A 20720-nucleotide genomic window follows, 5' to 3' on the forward strand; every position below is an offset into this window, starting at 1 on the left:
TGTGGTGCTGTCAGATGGATTTGTGTGTGGCAGTAAAATGATTGCATGACCTTTTCTGAAACCTGCTAACTTTATTACTAAGGAAGGGTGAGAAAGTTTTGGTCGTAATGTCAAGGTAAAGAGGTAAAAACTGGAGCCCAAAGCAATTCCCTTAGGGCGAGAATATGCTGTATTAGAAAAGGAACTTGGGGCAGAAGCTGCCACCTTTTCCAATGTTTAGTCTTCTAGCAAGTCCACGACATGGTTTGGGGATGCTAGGGCCCTCAGGGCCAGGTGGGCAAAGCTTCAGCCACGAGGTTTTTTTTGGTGGGAGGGAGGGTTAGGGAAGTACTTGCTGTTAATTTTTGACACTAGAAAGTCACCCTTTTTTAAAAGCTGTTTTTCCAGGTGGGTGGACAGTGAAACTGCCACATCTTTGTTGGTTTAGTCCAAGAGATCACTGGCAACAACAGTGGATGTCTGGGTTATATTTGTCTCTTTATTATGAAAAAACAATATTAAGAGGGAAATGTGGATGAACAGGAGGGATCCCTGGCCTTGTTTCCTTAGAAGACTTGTTTAGTGTTTTATCAGACGTCTGTTGTAGTTGTTGTAGATGGAAAAGCTTGTGAGAAAAACAAACACCACATGGAGCCTGTAAATGTTCTTGCACAACCTGTAAAGCATTCTTGGAAGTGGCCAGTAAAAAAGGGTTTTACCATTTTAAAAAATGTAACTGTGTCATTGTTTACATCTGTAACTTTTTCCTCCCCTGTTCTCATTACAACATTCTGGCAAAAATGTAGGCACAGTAGCTTCCAGTTTTAGAATAAATAACCATTTGGATTGAATTCACCCTCTTTCCTGTGGCTGCACTGACTGGGGGCGGAGGATGGAGTGCGTCATGGGGGGATTGATATTTATTTTTTTCAATTGAGGTAACATTGGCTTATACATTGTTGGGTTGTTTGAAGTATAGACTCCCCCCCTCAGATATCGCCACCGGAGTACACCCATCACCAGTTCACCGCGGTCCGCTGTGCCCCCTTCCTTCTTTGTTCTCACCCCTGCCCCTCTGGATACTTCAGTTCTGGAATCAACTTGATTGATTTCTGATGCTGCTTTCTTGAGTTGCACTGGGGCCAAATAAGGATGGCTTTCCTGGTACATGGTGCTTCTTCCCTACCTAGTCTGCCATGCCTTCACTGGGGAGCCACCTATGCCTTCACTCTAGGGCTGTTGGCCTACTTACGCTAAGCAGTGCCTGCTTATGCTAAGAGCTTGACCCATTGGGGTAGACGGACATAAATGAGCACTACTCATGACCTGTGTGTGTGGCCTATGCTGAAACCCATTGCATGCTTAAACATCAATGTACGTTTCCACTTAGGAGCCAATAGACTTCTTCATGAGAAATTAACCCCTGAGAGGAAAAGCCTACTCATTTAACAGAAGATTAAATTTTTTTGAAGACTTTTCTAGTGAATTTAGAGAATGAGATGGGAAACTTTAACAGAAGCACTTTGAATTTCTGGCACCTAGCTGATCATTACGACTTGTAAGAAATGGCCAGGGACTTGTTAAGGATGGGTTGCCACAGGCTCGTGGCATCCAGTGTTTTGGAAGAGAGAATATGTCTAGATACCACTCAGCTCTACATGACAGACTGAGGCCCTAGAGACAGCTTTGTATCCTGAAGGCTATCCTTGTCTCAGTGTCTGTCCAGTCTCTAGAACACTTAAAGTCACTTGGTGGTAGAGCGCAGGAATCATTTTTAACGTTATAGCTCACACCTTGTCTCTGGTAACTTCTGAGCGCCCCCTTCCCCCCTCCAACTAGAGCTCCTCTAATCAGATGAGAGTGAAAAATTGAGTGTGCAGGAAAATACCAAGAATAAATACCAAAAGTATTTCATTGAGCACTAAGGGTTTTTTTTATAACCAAATCTTAAGTTATTGTGTAAGTTTTCACTTAATTCCCTGAGATTTGCCCAACACTGTGATGCAGTAGAAAAGAAGGGTCCCTGGTGCCTGCTATCCCCTGCCACTCAAGCACAAATATAGTGCAGTTAATTCATTAGGGTGTGAGTCCTGGCAGTGCCAGACAGCCTCAGGATGCAGGGATTAAAGCAGACTTGATCCTTTCAGGAGTCTTCACAAACACCAAGAAGGGACTCCTGGGGGCCTCCCTGGTGGCTCAAGGGGTTAAGACACAACCTATGAAGCAGTCTGCAGCCATTGCAGCACGAGTTCGATCCCCAGCTGGCCAGGGAGCAACCCACATGACGCAGCAGACCTCTCCTGTCTCACCCGCAGCTCCCCTCAGCAGTGTATTTCAGTCTGCCTGGTCTGTTCCCCACACTGTCTATGGTGAATCCCCTCACCCCCTGCACCTCTGGTCTGTACCCTGGTTCTTGTATGCATAAATAAATAAGTCTTTAAAAAAAAGAACGAACTCCTGGGTGGTGTAGGATTAGGGCCCCACGTTAGGAGGGCAATCAGTTTACTTTCCTGGTTTCTCCATCTCTAGGAGGCAATTGGATGATCTCCAGGAACCCATTAGGGCCCAGGAAATCAACAGCTGGAAAAACCTATTCCAGAAGCTGCCCCGGGTTCACTGGGCCCCTCCAAAGTCTGTGGAGATACACCCATCCACAGGAGACCAAGTCAGTTTTGGTAGAACCCCTTTTATACCTTGGATTTCCTCTGCACTTCTCACCCATTGCTGTCTTCCTGTGTGAAGGTGTGGGCAAATACGGGGTGATGTCATTCTCCTACTAGAGTGCCCCCTCCCCCTTACATGCACCCAGGCACAAAACAAGATCCTACCTAGGCTTCTCCCAGGAAGGTTGTACCCCTGAATTTGAGGAATGTTGACTATGCATGAGGAGCAGACATCCTGGGACTGCTGCCTTCTCTGCCTTGGCCCTGGTCCCACCAACGTTATGTTCATCCTTGGAAGGAAGTGTTCTAGAAAGACATCCGTAACTCAAACCTCCAAACTTCAGTCCTGGAGGCGCTCTTGAGACTTAAACCTTAAGTTAGGCTTTTGGTCAGGCTGCAAGCTGGAGCCCTGCAAGGGGTGACCCGAACACCTGGTTTCTGGTGGAAAACGCAGAAAGGGGAAATGCGGGCACGCCAAGCCCCTGATCTACCGGGAAACCCAAACTGAACTACTTCGGGCTTATGCAGCAGCTAGTGAGACCCGGAGGCGACCGGGGAAGGGCGCCCCAAGAGGACCGGCGCCCAGCATGAACCATACATTTAGGTTTCCTTTCTAAAGGGAGACTCGACTTGGCTAACTAGAATCCTAGATTTCCCCGCAAGAACCACACGACCAGCGCCTGCGACGCCGTGCCTGCTGGGGTTCCCTTATCCCATGATTCTTGGTTGTAGCCGCCCGTGGCCTTCAGCTGAATCGGGGGGCGTCCGCTCCCAGGCTCCGGGGTGGGTGGGAGTGGGTATCGGCTCGCGAGGATAAGGGCAGCCATTTTGAGACTAGACGAACACGGAAGGGACCATATTGAAAACTCTGGATGCCTGGGGCCGCCATTTTAAGAATGGGGTTGCCTGAGAAGCCCCGTACGGAGAGACGCAGTGACGTGGGTCGCCATATTGGCGTGGGGCCCATGGCGGCAGCCATCTTGGAAGGGGACCGCGGTGGGCGCGGCCATCTTAGAGGTAAAACCGGCCCCTTTGATCGTAACTGGAGCCAAGCTCCTCCCCTCCGCTACCGAGTTCCCGCTGTCTGCCTCTGGCCTCCCGAGCCCCTCCCTAGACCAACCCCGTTCGGTCTGTTTTCGTTTTCACAGCCTTTATTACCCTCGTGTGTGCGTACGTGCGCTGGTGCGAGTGCGAGTGCATGTTCTCTATAGCCTTTGTCTGCTGTGATCGAGGCCTTCCACTGGAGACGCACTCGGGCCTCGCCGACCTCCGAGCCTGCCGAGGCTGGCCCTGTACCCTGGGTAGGGCGAGCCTTTCACCGGCCGCAGCCACCCCAAGCCTGTATTGACTGGTGATCCTTCCCCCCAAGAAGGCTTACACAGGAGCTGTCCTCTGAGACTCTGGATGACTTTATTCTTCAAATGGCTTCCCCCTTCCAATAGCTCAGGTGAGACGTAGAGCAAGCACCCCGCCCAGCCCTCTCTCCATTGTCTGAGCGGGTCACAGAGGGAAGTGGGCAGGACGCTGGCAGTCTGACGGCCCTGTGTGGGCGGAGCCAAGGGTGCCCTCGTCACGGGATGCTTGGGGCCGGCCACAGTGGACGAAGAAATGGGGTCGACAGATAGGTGAGGGAGGGCCTTGTGCTTCAGATAACCTCACAGGGTCGACCAAGGGCTAGACATGGGATGCGGGGGCCCTCGGGCTTCATGACAATTACTGACCTAAGGAAGGGTCCAGGAGAGGGAATGGTGAGGAGCTGCGAGGAGGGGCAGAGCAGCTCAGAGGAGGGCACAAAAGAACTTCTTCTCTCGGAAGGGGTTCTCCGAGGTGGGCACAGGGGTGATGAGGGGATCCTCACAGGCATGAGCATCACAGTAAGTCATCAGGTCTGCTGCTGCCTTGGACACCTGGTGCACAGTCAGAGGGCAGTTGGTGACCAGAATCCCTGAAAGGGACCAAAGCCTCCCTCCCCAAATGGGTTCTCTTTTGCCATCTCTAGGGCCCCTTGAAACAGTCTTCTGTTCCCTCACCCCCAAGAGGCTTGGGCACAGCTCTTCTTTCGGGATCCAGGGAGCCAAGGGAGAAAGCATCACTTCTGCTGAGGCTTAAGAACCTACAGCACCTCCTGACCAAGGACTGGGGTCCCAGGTGCCACCCACCTTTATCCGGCACAAACTGGCTTCAATCTTAAGCTGTTCCACCATCTTGCGGGCCTGCCCAATACTCATAGTACTGTTCACAGGGGTCTCCCCTTTCATCCTGGAGAAAAGAGAGACAGCTCAGAGCACCCTAGGGGTCCCAGCACAATCTCAGCCAAAGGCCACCCTCCATGCTCACTCTACCAACCTCTACAAGGCTGGGGTTATGTGCCCCAATATTTTGGCTCCTTCTCCCCCTTCTCCAGTGGCCTTTCCCATTCCTGTCTTCCTCAGTTGAGGAAATGGTGCGATGATGGAATGAATGAGAGCCTACCCAGCCTCCCCCAGGGCCTGGGCCAAAAGACCATTAAACATACAGAGGCTTCTAAGCTTTGCAGCCCTTGGAGCCATGTGTGTTTCCAACCCTGAAAGCCTCAACCAGCAAGAGCCCCGCCCTGATGAAGAGCACAGAGAACCTCCACCTGCCCCCTTGAGCCCCAATGGGAGGAAAGCAGGATGGTCCCTTCTCACCTGAGGCCACACGCAGCAAGCAGCACCCGTAGGGTTCCGGTCAGCGGAGTGTACCAGAACCTTCTGCCTGAGATGGGGACCCCACCTTCCAGAGACTTGCCACTGAAAGTATACGATGCAGCAGCAGAAGCAACTGATATAGGGAAGGTCACTGGGGAGGGTCAGCTCAGAGGTCTGTCAAGGGCTGGTCCCAGGTTCTACAGCTCAAGCACTGCCCAGACAGCTGGTACCTGAAGGATGAAGGATGCTAGAAGGAGCTGTTCAGATCTGGAGCATACCAACTGCCTGGCCAGTGGGGGAGCCTGGCTGCTGCCTGCAGCCCCTGCGCACCCCCCCCCCCAACTGTGACTGTCTCACTACCTGCCCCTCCCCCATTGCAGGCAGCCTGAGTTTGGGCTAGAGCTTTCCCGGAAAGGAGGTGGAAGGAGCTGAGGCCAGGCCGACTCCCCCTTCAGATGGGGTGGTCTGGACCTGTGACAGCCCCTGCAGTGAAGACTGTACTGGCTGCGGGGGACCCTGCTCATTTGAAAATCTGACATCAGCTGGGCAGTCGCCCCCCTCCTCCCCTCCTCCCTCTACACTGACACAGCATTTAGCACCTGAATCTTCGTTTCTCTCCCAGGGACCCTCCATTCCTCAGACCCAGGAAAATGTGACGAGCTACAGGTCTCAGCTTCTAGATCACCACTTCATGGTCTAGCCACAAGTGACTCGAGTGGACGATCCAGGGGCAGCGAGGTACGTCAGGGAGATGTCTAAAGAAATGGCAGACCAAAGAGAAGAAGGTGAAGCTGGAGCGAAAGAGTCATGCGGAGACCAGATCAAAGGATCGGACAAAGAAGAGGTAGGGAGCATTTGGGGGGATAGTCAGTGGATGATTCTGGAAATAGACGGCCTGCCTGGGTGGGGTGGGAGGTTCGGTTTAAGAGATCCCCCTCCACACACACACCCGCAGCGTTGTGCTCGGTGGGGTGGGGGATGCAAAGACGTACACAACACTGATCTCACCCTCTGAGGGATCTTTTTTGGGGTGAAAAACTATAGACAAAATGGCAGGTGCCACCCGCCTGCCAAGGTGATGCGTTGTAGGGAATCTAAGGGAGAGGAAGTCGATCACGCATCAGAAGAGCAGGACACCAAACTCGGAGCTGAAATGCTACACATTTTAGGAACGCGGAAAGGCCAGCCTGCCCGCAGGCGCCGCAAGCAAGCTGCGCAGCTTCCCGCCGCCTGCAACATTCTCGGGGCGCGCGCACGCCCCTTGGGACGCCTACGGGGCCCAGGGGCCGCGTCGGCCATAAAAATCAGCGATAGCTGGATTCAGCGTCTTTGCCCCCCTCTTTTTTTGGGGGGGTGGTCATTTAAGGCCGGTGCTGAAAGTGTGAGCGGAAGGCAGCCTCGAGGGGACGCTGCTGCTTACAACACGCCCTGGGGCATATTTGGGGAACCGAAGGGAGGGGCCTGCCCCCTTTGGTCTTGGAAACGGGGAGGGTAATGGACCAAAGAGAGGGCCCGAGGCTAGCAGGAGGAGGCGGGGAACCCCGCAGCCCGGCTCCGGCCCCGCCCCCGCTGGGTCCCGGCCCCGCCCCCGCTGGGCCCCGGCCCCGCCCCCGCTGGGCCCCGGCCCCGCCCCCGCTGGGCCCCGGCCCCGCCCCCGCTGGGCCCCGGCCCCGCCCCCGCTGGGCCCCGGCCCTGGGCTATAAAGGCGCTGGGCGGAAGTGGGCGGGACTGGCCAGGAGGCGGAAGTCCCTTCCCCGTTGCCCCGGCAGCGCGCTAAGCTGGTGAGTCCGCGAAGCCGCGCCGGCCGGCGGGCTGGTTTCCATGGTGGCGCGACTAGGTGGGGGCCCTGGGCGCCGAGCCGACCGCCGAGCCGCAAGGGCTGGCGGAGAGCGGCGGGGTCCTGCAGGGTGCGCTGCCTGACAAAGGATGCCGCTCGGTCGGGGAGCGCTGCTGGAGACGCAGTGGAGAATCGTGGGGGGCTGTTGGGCCTGCGCCTGGGCTGCTGGCTTTGAGCCAGGTCGTGCAACCTTAGGCGAGTCACGCCTTCTCTCCATGCAATCACCTGGCAGTCTGGATTCGGTGTCACGTACGTGTAAAGCGCCTTGTAAGAATTTTGAGGTGCTCTTCCTCTGTTATGTATTGCGGTGGATGAGTATCACGGTGGCCTGGCCCAGAATCAAGTGGCCTAAGGATGACTTCAACTGAGGATCTCTGGCATGGGGGACCCAGAGAGCACAACGGAGGAAGGGGCATGGATAGTTGACTGAGGAAGCAATCATTTGGAGAAAGGCCACATGAAACAAAGACTTTGCTGTGTCCTGCTAACTCTGGTTCCTCAAAGCCTATCCAGCAAGCTTGTCCTTTTTGTCTCCACCTCCCCCCAGAGAGGAACCATTCTTTCTCCCTCTCTGTCCTTTTCCAGGAACCCCCAGCTGCTTCACCCCATGGCCAGGGGTGGCGTCCAGGTGGCAGAGCTGCTAGGAATGCAAGACCTGAGCCTGGGGCCAGAGCCCCTGGACAGCCTGCCATGGTTGGTGACCCACCAGTACCTGCCTTACTGTGGGCCCAGGAGGTAGGCCATGTCCTGGCAGGCCGTGCCCGCAAGCTGCTGCTGCAGTTTGGGGTGCTCTTCTGTACCATCCTCCTCCTGCTCTGGGTGTCTGTTTTCCTCTACGGCTCCTTCTACTATTCCTACATGCCGACAGTCAGCCACCTCAGCCCAGTGAATTTCTACTACAGGTGAGAGTGGTTTCTATCAAAGTAGAGGAATTGTGTGAGAGAACTGCTACAGGGCCCTGAGAGTTTGTTTGGGGGAAACCCCAGTTTCAGGAGAATGTTGAATATAGTGGTCTATATGACTTCTTACCTCTCACAGCCCCAGGCTGGAGGAAACCTGCGCTGGCAGGTCTCTAGGGTCCTGCTGTACCTCTGGTTACTGAAAGGAAGGGTGAAGTTTCCTCTTCTGGACTGCCCTTATGAGGGTCAGTTCTGTTTGGGTTGGAGCAGATCTTTGGTTGGACCACTAGACACTCAAGCAAACCCAATCCCTGTGTCATCTCAGAGCTAACCTGCCCTCCAGGAGAGGAGGTCTTGGGAAAGGAGAGCTTTACCTTGTGCGCTACTTTTATTGGTGCCGTCTCTACTCCGGCACAGTACAGACCCAGAACTTCCAGTTGCCTGGGGTGCCTGAGTGATTTCTCAGAGCCCTGCCTCTTTCCTGGACCTTCCGTTCCTTCCCATTTTGCAAACCCTGCCAAGTTTTTCTGTTTTCTTAACAATGGCTATAGGAGCAATCAAGACAGATTGATAAGGGCGTTATTACCAGTGACCCAAAGTCTTTTTTTCCTATGCCCTGAGGCCCTGGTCATGTGCTGTAATTTGTAAGACATAGCCTCTTAAACTTTTAGGAGGCATGGTTCTCCTAAAATGAGAGCTTTGTCCTTCCTGCCATAAAAATGTACCTGCATGTCCATGTATGTGCTGCATACACACACCCATGTGCATTTTTGCCTACAATTTGAGGGGGTTCATGAGCCTCTTAAAGATCATCTGTGGATCCCTTTGGAGGAGCTTTCTCATACTAGACCCCAGACCAGAGCAGATCAGAGTCTCTAGGGGTGGGGCACAGGAATCTACATTTTTATCAAGGTCACCAAGTGAGTCTTTGAAAACACTCAAGTCTGGGGGAGAGGAGTGAGAATGAGGGAGTGAAGCATGGTGGACTATGGTGATGGGTGGTGGGTGCACTATGGTGGTAATACCTGATGGGGGTATGCAAATATTACCTTAGTTAAAAATAAATAAATGAATTAATTAAAATATTGAAAAATAACTGTTCAGCTAACCATTCAACCATAGATTCCCATTTAAGAATATCTGCTCCGGTGAGAAGAAATAAGCAGAACTAGCTGGAAGAAAACAAAAGAATCATGTTGGTTAAATCTCCTGGCTGCAGTTCCTCTCCCTCTCTCTACCAGAAAGAAGGGGGCCTGTTCTGGGAGAAGGAAGGCAGGACAGGAGGGAGGCCAGCGAGGTATGGCAGGTGAGGCCAACTTTATGACTTAGCAGAGTGTCATCCCCGTTCTCATTTAGGACCGACTGCGACTCCTCCTCTTTACTCTGCTCATTTCCTGTTGCCAATGTCTCGCTGGCTAAGACTGGACGTGATCGGGTGAGTATGAGAGAAGAGGAAGCTTAAAGTAAAAGTGTAAACAAGTTGCATGGATTATTCTTTCCTGCAGCAGATGTTAGCAGTGTTCTTCTTAAATTGTCCAGCCAGGCCATATCTACAAGATGAGTGTGTTTTGTCAGATATTTCACTGGAGTAGGATGAAATCCATCCAAGAGTTTTGAAAGCTTGCATATAAAATTGTGAAACTCTTGGCTGACAGGTGTGACTTGTCATTACAAAGGCTACTGTGCCAGAGGACTAGCCGGATACCAGCATGACTAAAACAAACAAACCTGGAACCCTGAGAAATGCAGAATGGGAATGCAGCCTTCTGTACTAGCCAAGTTACTGGAGGCTCTGAAAGGGGAGGCTCCCTATACAGCCTTGAAGAAGCAACATCATTTCTGATCCACAAGAGGTTTTTGAGTTGTGAGTCAGCAGTACTCACTGGGCAGACTTACTAAGAATTTAAATATCATTTGAAAGTTATTTTCAACAATGGGTTCCGGAAGTTGCTTCTGAGCCAATGTGTGGGTTAGTGTGGCCCTTGTGAGCTTCCATAGTGGCATCCTGGGACCAGGGCCAAAAAATGCAGAAGGTGATGGTTCAGCCCATCAGCCTCATCTTCAGATACTTGTAGGGTCAATCTTTTTTTTTTTTTTAAGATTTATTTATTTATGCATACAAGAGCTGGGGTGCAGGCCAGAGATGCAGGGGTGAGAGGATTCACCAGGGACAGAGTGGGGAACAGAACAGTGGATCTACTGAAATACACTGCTGGGGAAACAGCGGGGAGACGGGAGAGGTCTGCTGCGCCATGTGGATCAGCTCCCTGGCCGGGGATCAAATTCATGCCACAGTGGCTGCGGGTAGCTTCATAGTGCTGAAGTCTTAACCCCTTGTGCCACCAGGGAGGCCCTTACAGGGTCAATCTTGATTCAGGTGGGGCTTTAGAAGCAGATGAATATGTGGACGGAGGGCTGTATCATGGGTTTTGATGACTATGTGAATCTCATATTAGATGATGTAGAAGAGATTCATTCTAAAACATTCTAGCTCTTGATAATAGGATCATGCGCCAAAGTGTTTCCAACTAGAAATGATTGATGAAGTGAGGAATTGTTGAGAAGGCAAAACAGTTGTTTTTTAGGTGTCCTTTGTTGGGAAAATAGTTCAGAAACATTTGTTCATATTGTTTTGACTACCCTCATGCCATTACCAGATGACAGAAATTATAAAAAAAAAAAAGTGATACTTTAGAGGACACTGATGTCAAAATAGAAAACACAGGATAGAAATAATCAGGCACTGGGCCTCCCTGGTGGCACCAGGGGTTAAGCACCGCACTATGAAGCAATCTGCAGCCTCTGCAGCATAGTTCAATCCCTGGCCAACCAGGGAGCAACCGACATGGCGCAGCAGACCTCTCCTGTCGCGCCCACTGCTCTCCTCAGCAGATTCTGATGTCAGCATCCTAGTAGCCTTTTGGAGGAGATGTTATTTATTTAAACAGAATTACTAGTTCAAAAAAAAAATACACACACAAAGATGTATTTAAATATGTAAATATTGGGCCTCCCTGGTGGCGCAGCGAGTTGAGCACGGCGCTGTGAGGCTGTCCGCAGCCTCTGCAGTGCGGGTTCGATTACTGGCCGGCCAGGGAGATTCCCACATGGCATGGAAGACCTCTCCTGTCTCGCCCGCTGCTCCACTCAGTAGTGTCTTTGGTCCATCTGCCTGTTCTGCTCCCCACTCTGTCTCCGGTGAATTATCTCATCCTCCCGCGCCTCTGGCCTATACCCCAGTTCTTGTATAAATAAATCTTAAAAAGTGTCTATACAATACAGTGCACCCATTTAAAATGTACAGTTCACTCGCTTTTGGTCTATTCATAGAGTTGGACAATCATCACCACCACCAATTTTCAAACATTGTCATCACTCCAAGAAGAAAGCCATGCCCATCCATTAGCAGTCACTTCCCATTTCTCTCAAAGGTACCACCCAGGGAACTACCCATTTCAATGTTTCAAAGAATTCAATGAAGCAACTGACTTAGACTCGTGGTCTTTACAGAGGGGTAGGAACCTCGTGGAATCAAATAATTCAGGCTGAAGAAAATAAGAGTTTCTGTAAAGATAAGGTTTGGATAAATAGTTTTCCATTATGCCCTCTTGATAAAATGCCCAAAGTACCCTCACAGCCATACAGATCTGGGAGTTGCCTCACTGTGGGCTAAGGCAAGGTTTTTCACCTCTTTTGTTTGTTTGTTTTGTAGCTATTATCTCTTTGTTTAAACGCAAAGGCTTTACCATCCCCCTGTGATTCTGACATGCTGCAGGATAAGAGTCATTGAATAAAGAATTCAAGCAATAGAGGAATGATCAGGGGAAACTAGGGCATGTTTGATGGCAAATGTTCAAAACGTTGAGGTCAATCCTAGTGAAGAGGCCTTCCCACTCGAGTCCCAGGGCCACCACCAGAACCGAGATGAGGGACCCAGGCCCGGAGATGATCTGGAGCCACAATGACTGTGTGAGAGCTGGCGGGGAGGTGGGGAGCGCGTCTGCCACTGGGTTAATTAATAATGTCCGTGAAGACAGGCTAGGCCCGGGAGGACGGCCTCACGGGGACACAGGCCTGAGTCACAGATGGCCCACTTGGCAACAGGATGGTTCACTTTTGGAAAGGAAATGTGACACAGCTTTTCTCAGAACAGAGCATCAAGAGCCAAGGGATAGGGAGCTCTTAACTGGGAGGGATCTGGCCGCCAGTAGGGGGCAGCACTGTCTCAGGATGAGAGAAATGGAGAGGCCTGTTAGAATAACCAGGGGGTTGTGGCAAAATGTTTGAAGGGGTAAAGGGAAAGGCAACAGGGACAGCACAATGTTCAAAAAATGTTATGAAAAGAGGTGGGGGCTCCCTCGGGCAGGTGCTGATGTATGGACAGCCGTACCGGGTCACCTTGGAGCTTGAGCTGCCAGAATCCCCCGTGAATCAAGACTTGGGTATGTTCTTGGTCACCATTTCTTGCTACACCCGAGGTGGTCGAATCATCTCTACTGCTTCGCGTTCCGTAAGTGTTCACGGCCTGCCTGGGAGGGTGTGGAGAAGGATGACTGGTGTCAGAACGCCTGGATAGGGTTTAGGATTAAGCATCCTAGCTCTGACTTCACATCAGAGTAGAGGAGTCAGTTTGTTAAACTAGACAAACTCTCCCAGATAGCCCCTGAGCATGCCCATCTTTGGGGTATGGTCTAAGGAGTAAAGCTACTCTGAAAACAGGGCTATCCTGGAGCCAGACAGAGCTTGACTAGAATCCTCACTCAGAAACACACCAGCTGAGGGACAATGTACTTAGCCCCTTGGTCGTGAAGTTTTACCAACAGGTATAATCATAAATCCTCATAGCAAGGTCAGTTTGCAGTCAATGAGGAAAGTGCTTGCTAGCACATAGTAGGTGTTTAGTTAACATCAGACTCCATTCTTGCACAAACTATGTACATAACTGCATCATAAAGCAAACCCTTGAACATACAGACATGGAGCTAAAAGCTTCGGTATAGGAATTTAACAGTCTACTCTGTATTTTAGAAGTACTTGGGGGAAGGTAGATCAGAGATGATGGTGGGCTTAACCTACGATGGCCTCTTGGGAGAGAGGCCTTTGTACTGGAATGGAGACCTGTGGTTGAATGGGGCAGGGATGTTGTTCAAGTATTTGCAGTGGGTGGGGATGGGGTGTGGGAAATGAAATGGAAGGAGTAGGGGAGCTGAGGAAGAAGCGGCCTTCAGAGACCACCATGGGTGCTCGAGGGGTGGGTAGAACCTTGGGAACCTGGACGTGCCTGTTGCCAGCGTCTCCATCCCGGCCCCGCCAGGTGATGCTGCATTACCGCTCAAGCCTGCTCCAGATGCTGGACACGCTGGTCTTCTCTAGCCTCCTCCTGTTTGGCTTTGCAGAGCAGAAGCAGCTCCTGGAGGTGGAGCTATACCCAGAATACAGAGAGAACTCGGTAAGGGGGTGAAGAGAAGGGTGGCTCGGAGACAGCCGTCCCTGCAAACCCAGAGCCTCTGCGTGTGGCCCCGAGGGACAGCAACAGTCAGGCAGGAAGCGGGTCTCAGATTGAGCTGGTAAGGCTGACCGCAGCAGGGCCCTGGCCTGATCTGTCCTCCCCCACCCCCAGTATGTGCCGACCACCGGAGCGATTATTGAGATCCACAGCAAGCGCATCCAGATGTATGCGGCCTACCTGCGCATCCACGCCCACTTCACTGGGCTCAGGTGAGGAACCGCTGATGAGTCTGAAGCGTCCTAAGCAGAGGTAACAGGTTTAACATCCACCGCGGGTTTCCAATCAGCGTATCGGCTCCTTGGGAACTTTAAAAATCCACTGAGGCCTGGGCCCCCTCCCCAGACCACCTGGACCATCATTAGTTCATACCTGGATGTCAGACTTTGAGAAAGCACCCCAGGGAATGCTGATGTGCAGCCAGGGTTGAGAACTACTATCTTGAACCATTGGCTCAGCAGGAATGGAGGTGGCTCAGGAGGGACAGCATAAAGGGAGTCTGCGGTCCTGCGGAGTGGGGACTGCCCACAGGTCCTTGGCCTTTGTGAGAGCCTGGTGGGCCAGGCAGCCCCTTTAGGGCGCTGGGCTCCCCTCGCTGTCTGGGGAGAAGGAGGAGGGGAGGCCAGCTCTACCAAAAGCCTCTTGAATTGGCCTAGGGAGTGTTCCTGGGAAACAAGAAGGCCGGCGCGCCCTGGTAACTGCTGTACTGCCCTGTCCCTACTTCCTGCCTCAGGTACCTGCTCTACAACTTCCCGATGACCTGCGCCTTCGTGGGGGTCGCCAGCAACTTCACCTTCCTCAGCGTCATTGTGCTGTTCAGCTACATGCAGTGGGTGTGGGGCGGCCTCTGGCCCCGCCACCGCTTCTCTTTGCAGGTCACACGAAAAGCCCCTTTGCCCTCCGTGACCCTCCCCTGGTTGTGGAGGGGGCTGGGACCCCCAGGGCCTAGGGCGGGGGGGCCCTGCTCACTGGCGAGGGTGGCTAGTCCTCGCTGCTCATTGGTTTCTGCCGCACAGGTTAATATCCGGAGGAGAGACAGAAGGGAAGGCCAGCGAAGGATCCCTGCCCCTCCGCCAGGTAAAAGTGGTGGTTGGGGCCTGGGTGCTCCTGCTGCCCTGCTTCTTCCAGTCTGAGGCTTGAGGCACTCACGCACTGAGCTGAGGCCCCAGTCTGATGGAGGTGAAGCTGGCACTGCCGTGCAGGCCTCCAGGCAAGGCCACCCTAGCCCTGCCCTGTCTTCTCCTCCCTTGGGAGACATAGGACCCCAAGGCCAGGAGGAGCCAAACCAGCTGTCGGACATCGCGGAGGATGGTGAGGGCCCGGATGATCCCTCCGGGGCAGGTAGGTTGGGAGCAACAGCGCTGGCCCCTCCTACCCGTGCCCAGGAGCCCTTCCCGGCTGACCTCTGTGTTCCTTTGTGGCCACAGAGGGGCAGCTGTCTGAGGAGGAGAAACCCGATCAGCAGCCCCTGAATGGCGAGGAGGAGCTCGAACCAGAGGCCAGTGATGGTGAGGGGCACCTCGTCCAGGCAGGTTGGGTGACGGGTGACGTGGGTAGGGAGAGGACGTGTGAGCTCATTTCCATTGGGGATTTTGTTTTTTCGCCCCCTGGCCCAGGCTCAGGATCCTGGGAAGATGCTGCTCTGCTGACGGAGGCCAACCTGGCTGCTGCCGCCGCTGCCGCTGCCCCTGCCGCTGCCCCTGCCCCTGCCCCGGCCCCCGAGACTGTGGGCAGCGCTGAACCTGCGGGGGGCACTCTCCGCCAGCGCTCTACCTGCTCCAGTTCCTAAAGAGAATGGGCAGAGCCCCCACATTCCAGCCCTCTCCCATCTGCTCCCTCTCCCATCCCCTTCTTCTCCCCAATAAACTATTTTCGTGCCAGCTACTTCCCTGACTCTTTGAAATCTATTTGAAAACTCTGTTACTTGCCAGCCTGTGCCCCCAGGCAACCCCTGGCCCCAGTCTGAAGAGGTTTCTTGCAGGGGCTATAGCAGGCGGACCTCTGGAGCCGGGACTATTTTCGGCACAGCTCTTTCCATTCCCTAGCCCGGGCTAGGCCAAGGGGAGGAAACCTGCCTGCCCACTCTCTGCGCGTGACTCATCTCATCTCCCTCTGGAGAGGGGGATCGAGTAGGGCGGGTCTGCAGTGCGGATACATCATCCCGGGCCAGTACCCCTCCCTTTCTCTGTCCATTGGGAGGCAGAAGACAGGAAATGACTGCCAGGGACGTGGTATGGTTTTTACCAAAACAGCATTTTGCAAGCCAGGCCCCATGCTGCACACAGCTGTTTTCCTCCCTGATACCAGCCAGGTGGCCCTCTGCCCTCCTTCCCCTCCTCGTCCCTTCGCATGACTTCAGCCTGCGTCGTCTGTTCCTGGCTGCTCTCCACATTCCAGTCCCCTTCCAGAACCCAGGCGTCCTGGCCTCCAGCTGAAAGTAATGCCTGTGGCTTCCCCATCCCTGGCCCCATGACTCAGGCCTTCCAAGGACCCAGCCCTCTTCTCAGCACTACGGGGAGGGGGACTAGGTGGTGCTATCATAGGTCCAAGGGCATAAAAGCTTTGAGCCAAAACAAGTGAAACTGAAGACATTGACAAAACTTTAACGGCGCAGCCTGTGCTCCTGGGGACCCCTCAACCCGATCCTCGCAGACTCTGGCAGACGTTTCCCACTGCATCAAGGCCTCCCCCTCCCCGCTGGTGAGGGGCTGCTGGGGTGGGGGCGGAGTGGGAGTGAGGACTCCTGTAGGTGGGGAGTAGCGATTCTGGGTCCCCCTTCCCTGTGTTCGCGCCATCCCTTCTTTCTTACTCTGCTTCCTGGGTTTTCGCGTGTGTTGCTGATTTATAGTTAGTTCTCTTAGATCTTTTCTCTGGGCGGCAGCTCGGAATTATTCCACCTTTCTTCCCTGGACTGGGTAAATCATTTTTATTTCCTCCTCACCTCAGTACTCTGTTTATTCATTAACTGTTTGGAGTTCTTGGATCTGGGTTGCTCACACATCTGTCTCTTCTGTCAGACCGTAATTGATTAATTTTTGCATGAAACCAAGCATGTAGCCAGATTGGAAGCCGGTGGACAAACTGAGTGTCTGTCCCTTCTGGGTCCCTAGTTGTGTTTCGGTCTCTAGAGGTTTTGTTGAGGGAAGAGGCCTAGGAGGTGTCAGGGCCTAGCTGTCTTTACCAATCCGCCGCTTTCCCTTCCAGACTCCATGTTGGGCTCTCCCTGCCTTCTAGGGCTCTTGGCAGTCACCTTCTTGGTTCCCCGAGCACAGCCCTTGGCCCCTGGGAACTTGGAGGAAGAGGAGGAAGACGAGACACCTTTACCCTCCATGCCCTGTGACTACGACCGCTGCCGCCACCTGCAGGTGCCCTGCAAGGAGCTGCAGAGGGCCAGCCCAACGGCCTGCCTGTGCCCTGGACTCTCCAGCCCAGACCTGCCACCAGAGCAGCCGCGCCTGGGTGAAGTGCGCCTGGTGGCGGAGGACAGCCTGGCGGTGGTGCACTGGTGTGCGCCTTCCTCCCCGGTTCACCAGTATTGGCTGCTGCTCTGGCCAGGCAGCGGGGCTCCCCAGAAGGGCCCCCCCCTCAACTCAACCTTCCGCAGAGCAGAACTGACAGGACTGAAGCCTGGTGGCTCTTACGTTGTGTGTGTGGTCGCCGCTAACGGGGCTGGAGAAAGCAGCGTGCCCGGGCCAGTTGGCCAGGGCCTCGACGGTGCAGGAGGCCCTTCCTTCGGGCCCTGCAGCCAGTTCACGGTGCCACCCAGACCCTTGAGCCTGGTGCACGCAGCCGCGGGGGTGGGCACAGCCCTGGCCCTGTTGACCTGTTCAGCCCTGATTTGGCACTTCTGCCTGCGTGATCGCTGGGGCTGCCCTCGCCGCCAGGCCCGAGCAGTCCCCAGGCCCTGAAGCTGCTGGGCTCCTGCTCCTGAACCTGGATCCCAGAGGAGATGGTGGCCAGCTGTTGCCCTGCATATTCCTACCGGATCCCAAGGCCAGGCTGATTCCAGGGTCTGGATCCCTAACCCTTGCAGGTCCCAGACCTACCTCAGGGCTTGGGCTCAGGGCCTGATGTTTAGGATGGGATAGAAAGGTCGGCTTTTCTTTTTTTTTAAGGCCCAGGTAGTAAATAATTTAGGCTCGGCATTTCCAGAGGAGAATATGGAAAGTTTTATAGAGGTACTTATATAAGCATCTCACCAACCACTTAAAAATGTAAAAGCCATTTTTCACTCGGGGGCCAGATTTAGCGCTTTGACTGTTTATTAATCATGCAGCCTCAGAGGACTGCCAGTCTGGGTGGCTTTAGGGGAGTGGTGAAATTAAGCTTCTGCAGAGTGGATCTTGGGCCAGAGATCACTTTTTTTTTCTTCTGCCTTTGGTTTAGTTGCTGTGTCTGCACACACCTAAGTCAGAATCTACCTGTGTCTGAGGTGAGTGGGAAGAAATGACTGCCATTTCTCCATGACTGGAGAAGAAAGGCATTGTCCAAGCTGTTGTCTGGGACAAGCTTGTGTTTTTTAGCTAGTGAAAAAAAAAAAAGTAATAATATTACATCCTTTTCAATTCCCTGTCTATACACCTATTTTTCAGGTAGTGTACTTTTGAATTTGTCTTGAAGTCAAGTGCATATAGAAAAAGTGTTTAAGTTGCTACAAAGTATAATTATCACTTGTACTGGTCTTGTAACTTTTTTAATTATAAAAATAACTCACAGATTTCAAATAATACTGAAAAGTATAAAGTGAAAATTCTCCTCCTGCTGTAATTGCCTTTAAGAGAGCAGATCTTTCGGGCTGCGCTCCCCAGCTGCTCCCTGGCCACCGGAGGAGGGTCCCACATGGCGTGCAGACCTCTCCTGCCACCCCTGCTCCCCTCAGCAGTGTACTTCGGTCCTTCTGCCTGCTCTGCTCCCCGCTCTGGCTCTGGTGAATTCTCTCACCCTCCCGCGCTTCTGACTATACCCAGTGCATGTATAAACAAAACAAACAAACAAATAAATTAAAAAAAAAAAAAAGAGAGCAGATCTTTCCCTAAGTGATACAAATGTTTTCTCATTCCATATATCACGAATGTTCTATGCTGGTATCCCTAGTGATGTTAAAGGCTGTCTAGCTTTCCAAAGGAGAATGTGCCTTAATTGACTTTAGTCATTGCTTTTGGTTGGAATATTTGTTTCCAGGGTTTGCTGTGCACAACCTCCAACACTGTATTTCTATAGGGTTCTTACATAATCTAAGAGGCAGTACTATAGAGCATCATTCTTTTAGGATTCTTTTGGGATTTCTAGAAGAAATTTAGAATGCATTGCTTCCCTAGACTACACTTATCACACTGCAGTGGATATTTTGCGGCTTTCTGCTTTGACTCCTGTATTTCCTTGGCATTTATTCATTTGTAAATAATGATGGCCTGCTATCTCCTTATTAAAGATATGCTTTGTATGCTTTCACTTAATCTCACAATAATATTCCAAGACATGGTATCACCTTATCACAGATGAGACAAATTTAAGGTTCTGAAAGTTTTGCTGCTGCAAGAAAGGAATTGAGTTTGGATTTGGGACCAAGATACCTAGCTCCAAAGCTGATGTTCTTCACAACCTAGCACAGTGGTTTGGTAAACTTGCACACTACTCCAGTTTGAATCTAGCTCTGGTATTTACCAGCTCTGTGACTTAATTACCTCATCTGTTTCCTGTGAGTATCTACATCATATGGATTATTGTGATTTAATATGAATTAATCATATAAGAGTCTCCAGTGCAGGGGCCTCCCGGGTGGCGCAGCGGTTGAGCGCTAGGTTGCGAAGCTGCCCAAAGCCTCTGCGGCGCCGGTTCGATCCCCAGCTGCTCCCCAGTCACCAGAGGAGGGTCCCACATGGCGCGCAGACCTCTCCTGCCGCCCGCTGCTCCCCTCAGCAGTGTACCTCGGTCCTTCTGCCTGTTCTGCTCTCCGCTCTGGCTCTGGTGAATTCTCTCACCCTCCCGCCCTTCTGACTATACCCAGCGCTTGTATAAATAAATAAATAAATCTTTAAAAAAAAAAAAAAGGCTCCAGTGCATATATTATCAATGTCATATTAATTTATTACTCTGCCTTCTAATAAACATTTATAGTGAACTTTACCTTTAGGGATCTAATAGCCAAGGGAGTGGTGGAGTGCTAAGGGATCAACCCAGCAAGGGGATGTGTACTTAATGGGACACATACTAGAGATGGAAAATGAAAAGGGGGTGGTCAAAATAGGATTCCCTTAGAAAGCAAACTGGAACCTAGTCTGGAAAAATAACTGGAAGTTAACCAAGCCCGCAGAAGAGGCAGGACATCCCAGGCAGAGGGACCGGTAGATGCAAAGGCCGGAAGCGGGGCGAGAGCCTGTTTGGTAATACATACAAATTACCCTCAAGTGGTGAGACACGAAACTGCGCAATGACTACCAGTATTTACATAATACAGTCGTGCGTAGGTAGGTGCTATGGCTACCCTCACTTTACAGATGGAGCTCTAATAAAAAAGGGGGCAAGAGGGAGGCAAACTAATGGCATTTGTTACCTCCTTGGTAATTGGGGTGTCATGGAGCTCTAAGCAGGGTGGTGATGACAAGCTCAGATAGTGTGTTTTGCAACGCTCCCTTTGGCAGAAGAGCGGAGGGTGGCTCCACTGCCCGGGGACGATGAGCGGGTCACAGCGTGCACATTTCTGTGACTCCTCATAAACATTGCAAACGACTTTCCAACTGGTTGCACAAAAAGGCTGTATCAGGATCTGGAGTCATCCCGCTCAGGGTTTCAGGGCCTTGTTGCTTCCCCGCCGCCAGGGGTCCTTGCTGGAGCGGAGAGGTCGCCGCCTTGAGCCACCCGCGCGCAGCCGGGCCTCAGTTTTCTGGCTCTCGGCGGCTCCCGTCGACGCCCGCACCCACGTGACCCAAACAGATCCGGGCACTTCCGCTTCCCCTCGGCTTTCTTCTCGTCGGTGTCCGCGGCCGGTCTAGGGCCGAGTGAGTGAGCCGGCGCCGGGCCCGGGACGTCGGGGGCGGGCTGGCCTAAGGGCCAGGGGCGCCTTCGCTGATCCCCCTCCGCTCCCCTCCTCTCCAGGTCCCCGCGGAAGCGGCGGCGGCGGCGCCATGGCGGAGCTGACGGCCCTGGAGAGTCTCATCGAGATGGGCT

General features: G+C 52.7%; 3 protein-coding genes across 4 annotated transcripts; 2 read left to right on the forward strand and 1 right to left on the reverse strand.

Moving 5' to 3' along the window:
• Positions 1 to 4076: 4076 nt before the first annotated feature.
• On the reverse strand, positions 4077 to 4900 carry GNG3 (G protein subunit gamma 3; the record flags this gene model as incomplete). The annotated part of the gene is made up of 2 exons (XM_084244438.1): positions 4077 to 4549; positions 4802 to 4900. 2 exons carry the CDS (start codon positions 4898 to 4900, stop codon positions 4421 to 4423), a joined length of 228 nt encoding a protein of 75 aa, XP_084100564.1. The 3' UTR covers positions 4077 to 4420.
• A 1162-nt stretch (positions 4901 to 6062) lies between these two features.
• On the forward strand, positions 6063 to 15429 carry BSCL2 (BSCL2 lipid droplet biogenesis associated, seipin; the record flags this gene model as incomplete). 2 transcript variants are annotated; one of them, XM_084229117.1, is made up of 11 exons in its annotated part: positions 6063 to 6155; positions 7734 to 8050; positions 9404 to 9482; positions 12414 to 12557; positions 13362 to 13496; positions 13668 to 13765; positions 14287 to 14428; positions 14570 to 14636; positions 14814 to 14894; positions 14981 to 15061; positions 15170 to 15429. In XM_084229117.1, 11 exons carry the CDS (start codon positions 6063 to 6065, stop codon positions 15340 to 15342), a joined length of 1410 nt encoding a protein of 469 aa, XP_084085243.1. In that variant the 3' UTR covers positions 15343 to 15429. The 2 variants fall into 2 exon arrangements, with proteins under 2 accessions (XP_084085243.1, XP_084085242.1); XM_084229116.1 differs by having other exon boundaries at positions 14570 to 14630.
• Positions 15430 to 16762: 1333 nt separating this feature from the next.
• LRRN4CL (LRRN4 C-terminal like) lies at positions 16763 to 17461 on the forward strand (the record flags this gene model as incomplete). Its single annotated transcript, XM_084253894.1, has 1 exon — positions 16763 to 17461. The coding sequence occupies one exon, from the start codon at positions 16763 to 16765 to the stop codon at positions 17459 to 17461; it is 699 nt and encodes a 232-aa protein (XP_084110020.1).
• Between the last annotated feature and the right edge of the window lie 3259 nt (positions 17462 to 20720).

The sequence above is a fragment of the Talpa europaea genome (genome assembly GCF_964194135.1).
Source record: "Talpa europaea genome assembly, chromosome: 1".
NCBI lineage: Eukaryota > Metazoa > Chordata > Mammalia > Eulipotyphla > Talpidae > Talpa > Talpa europaea.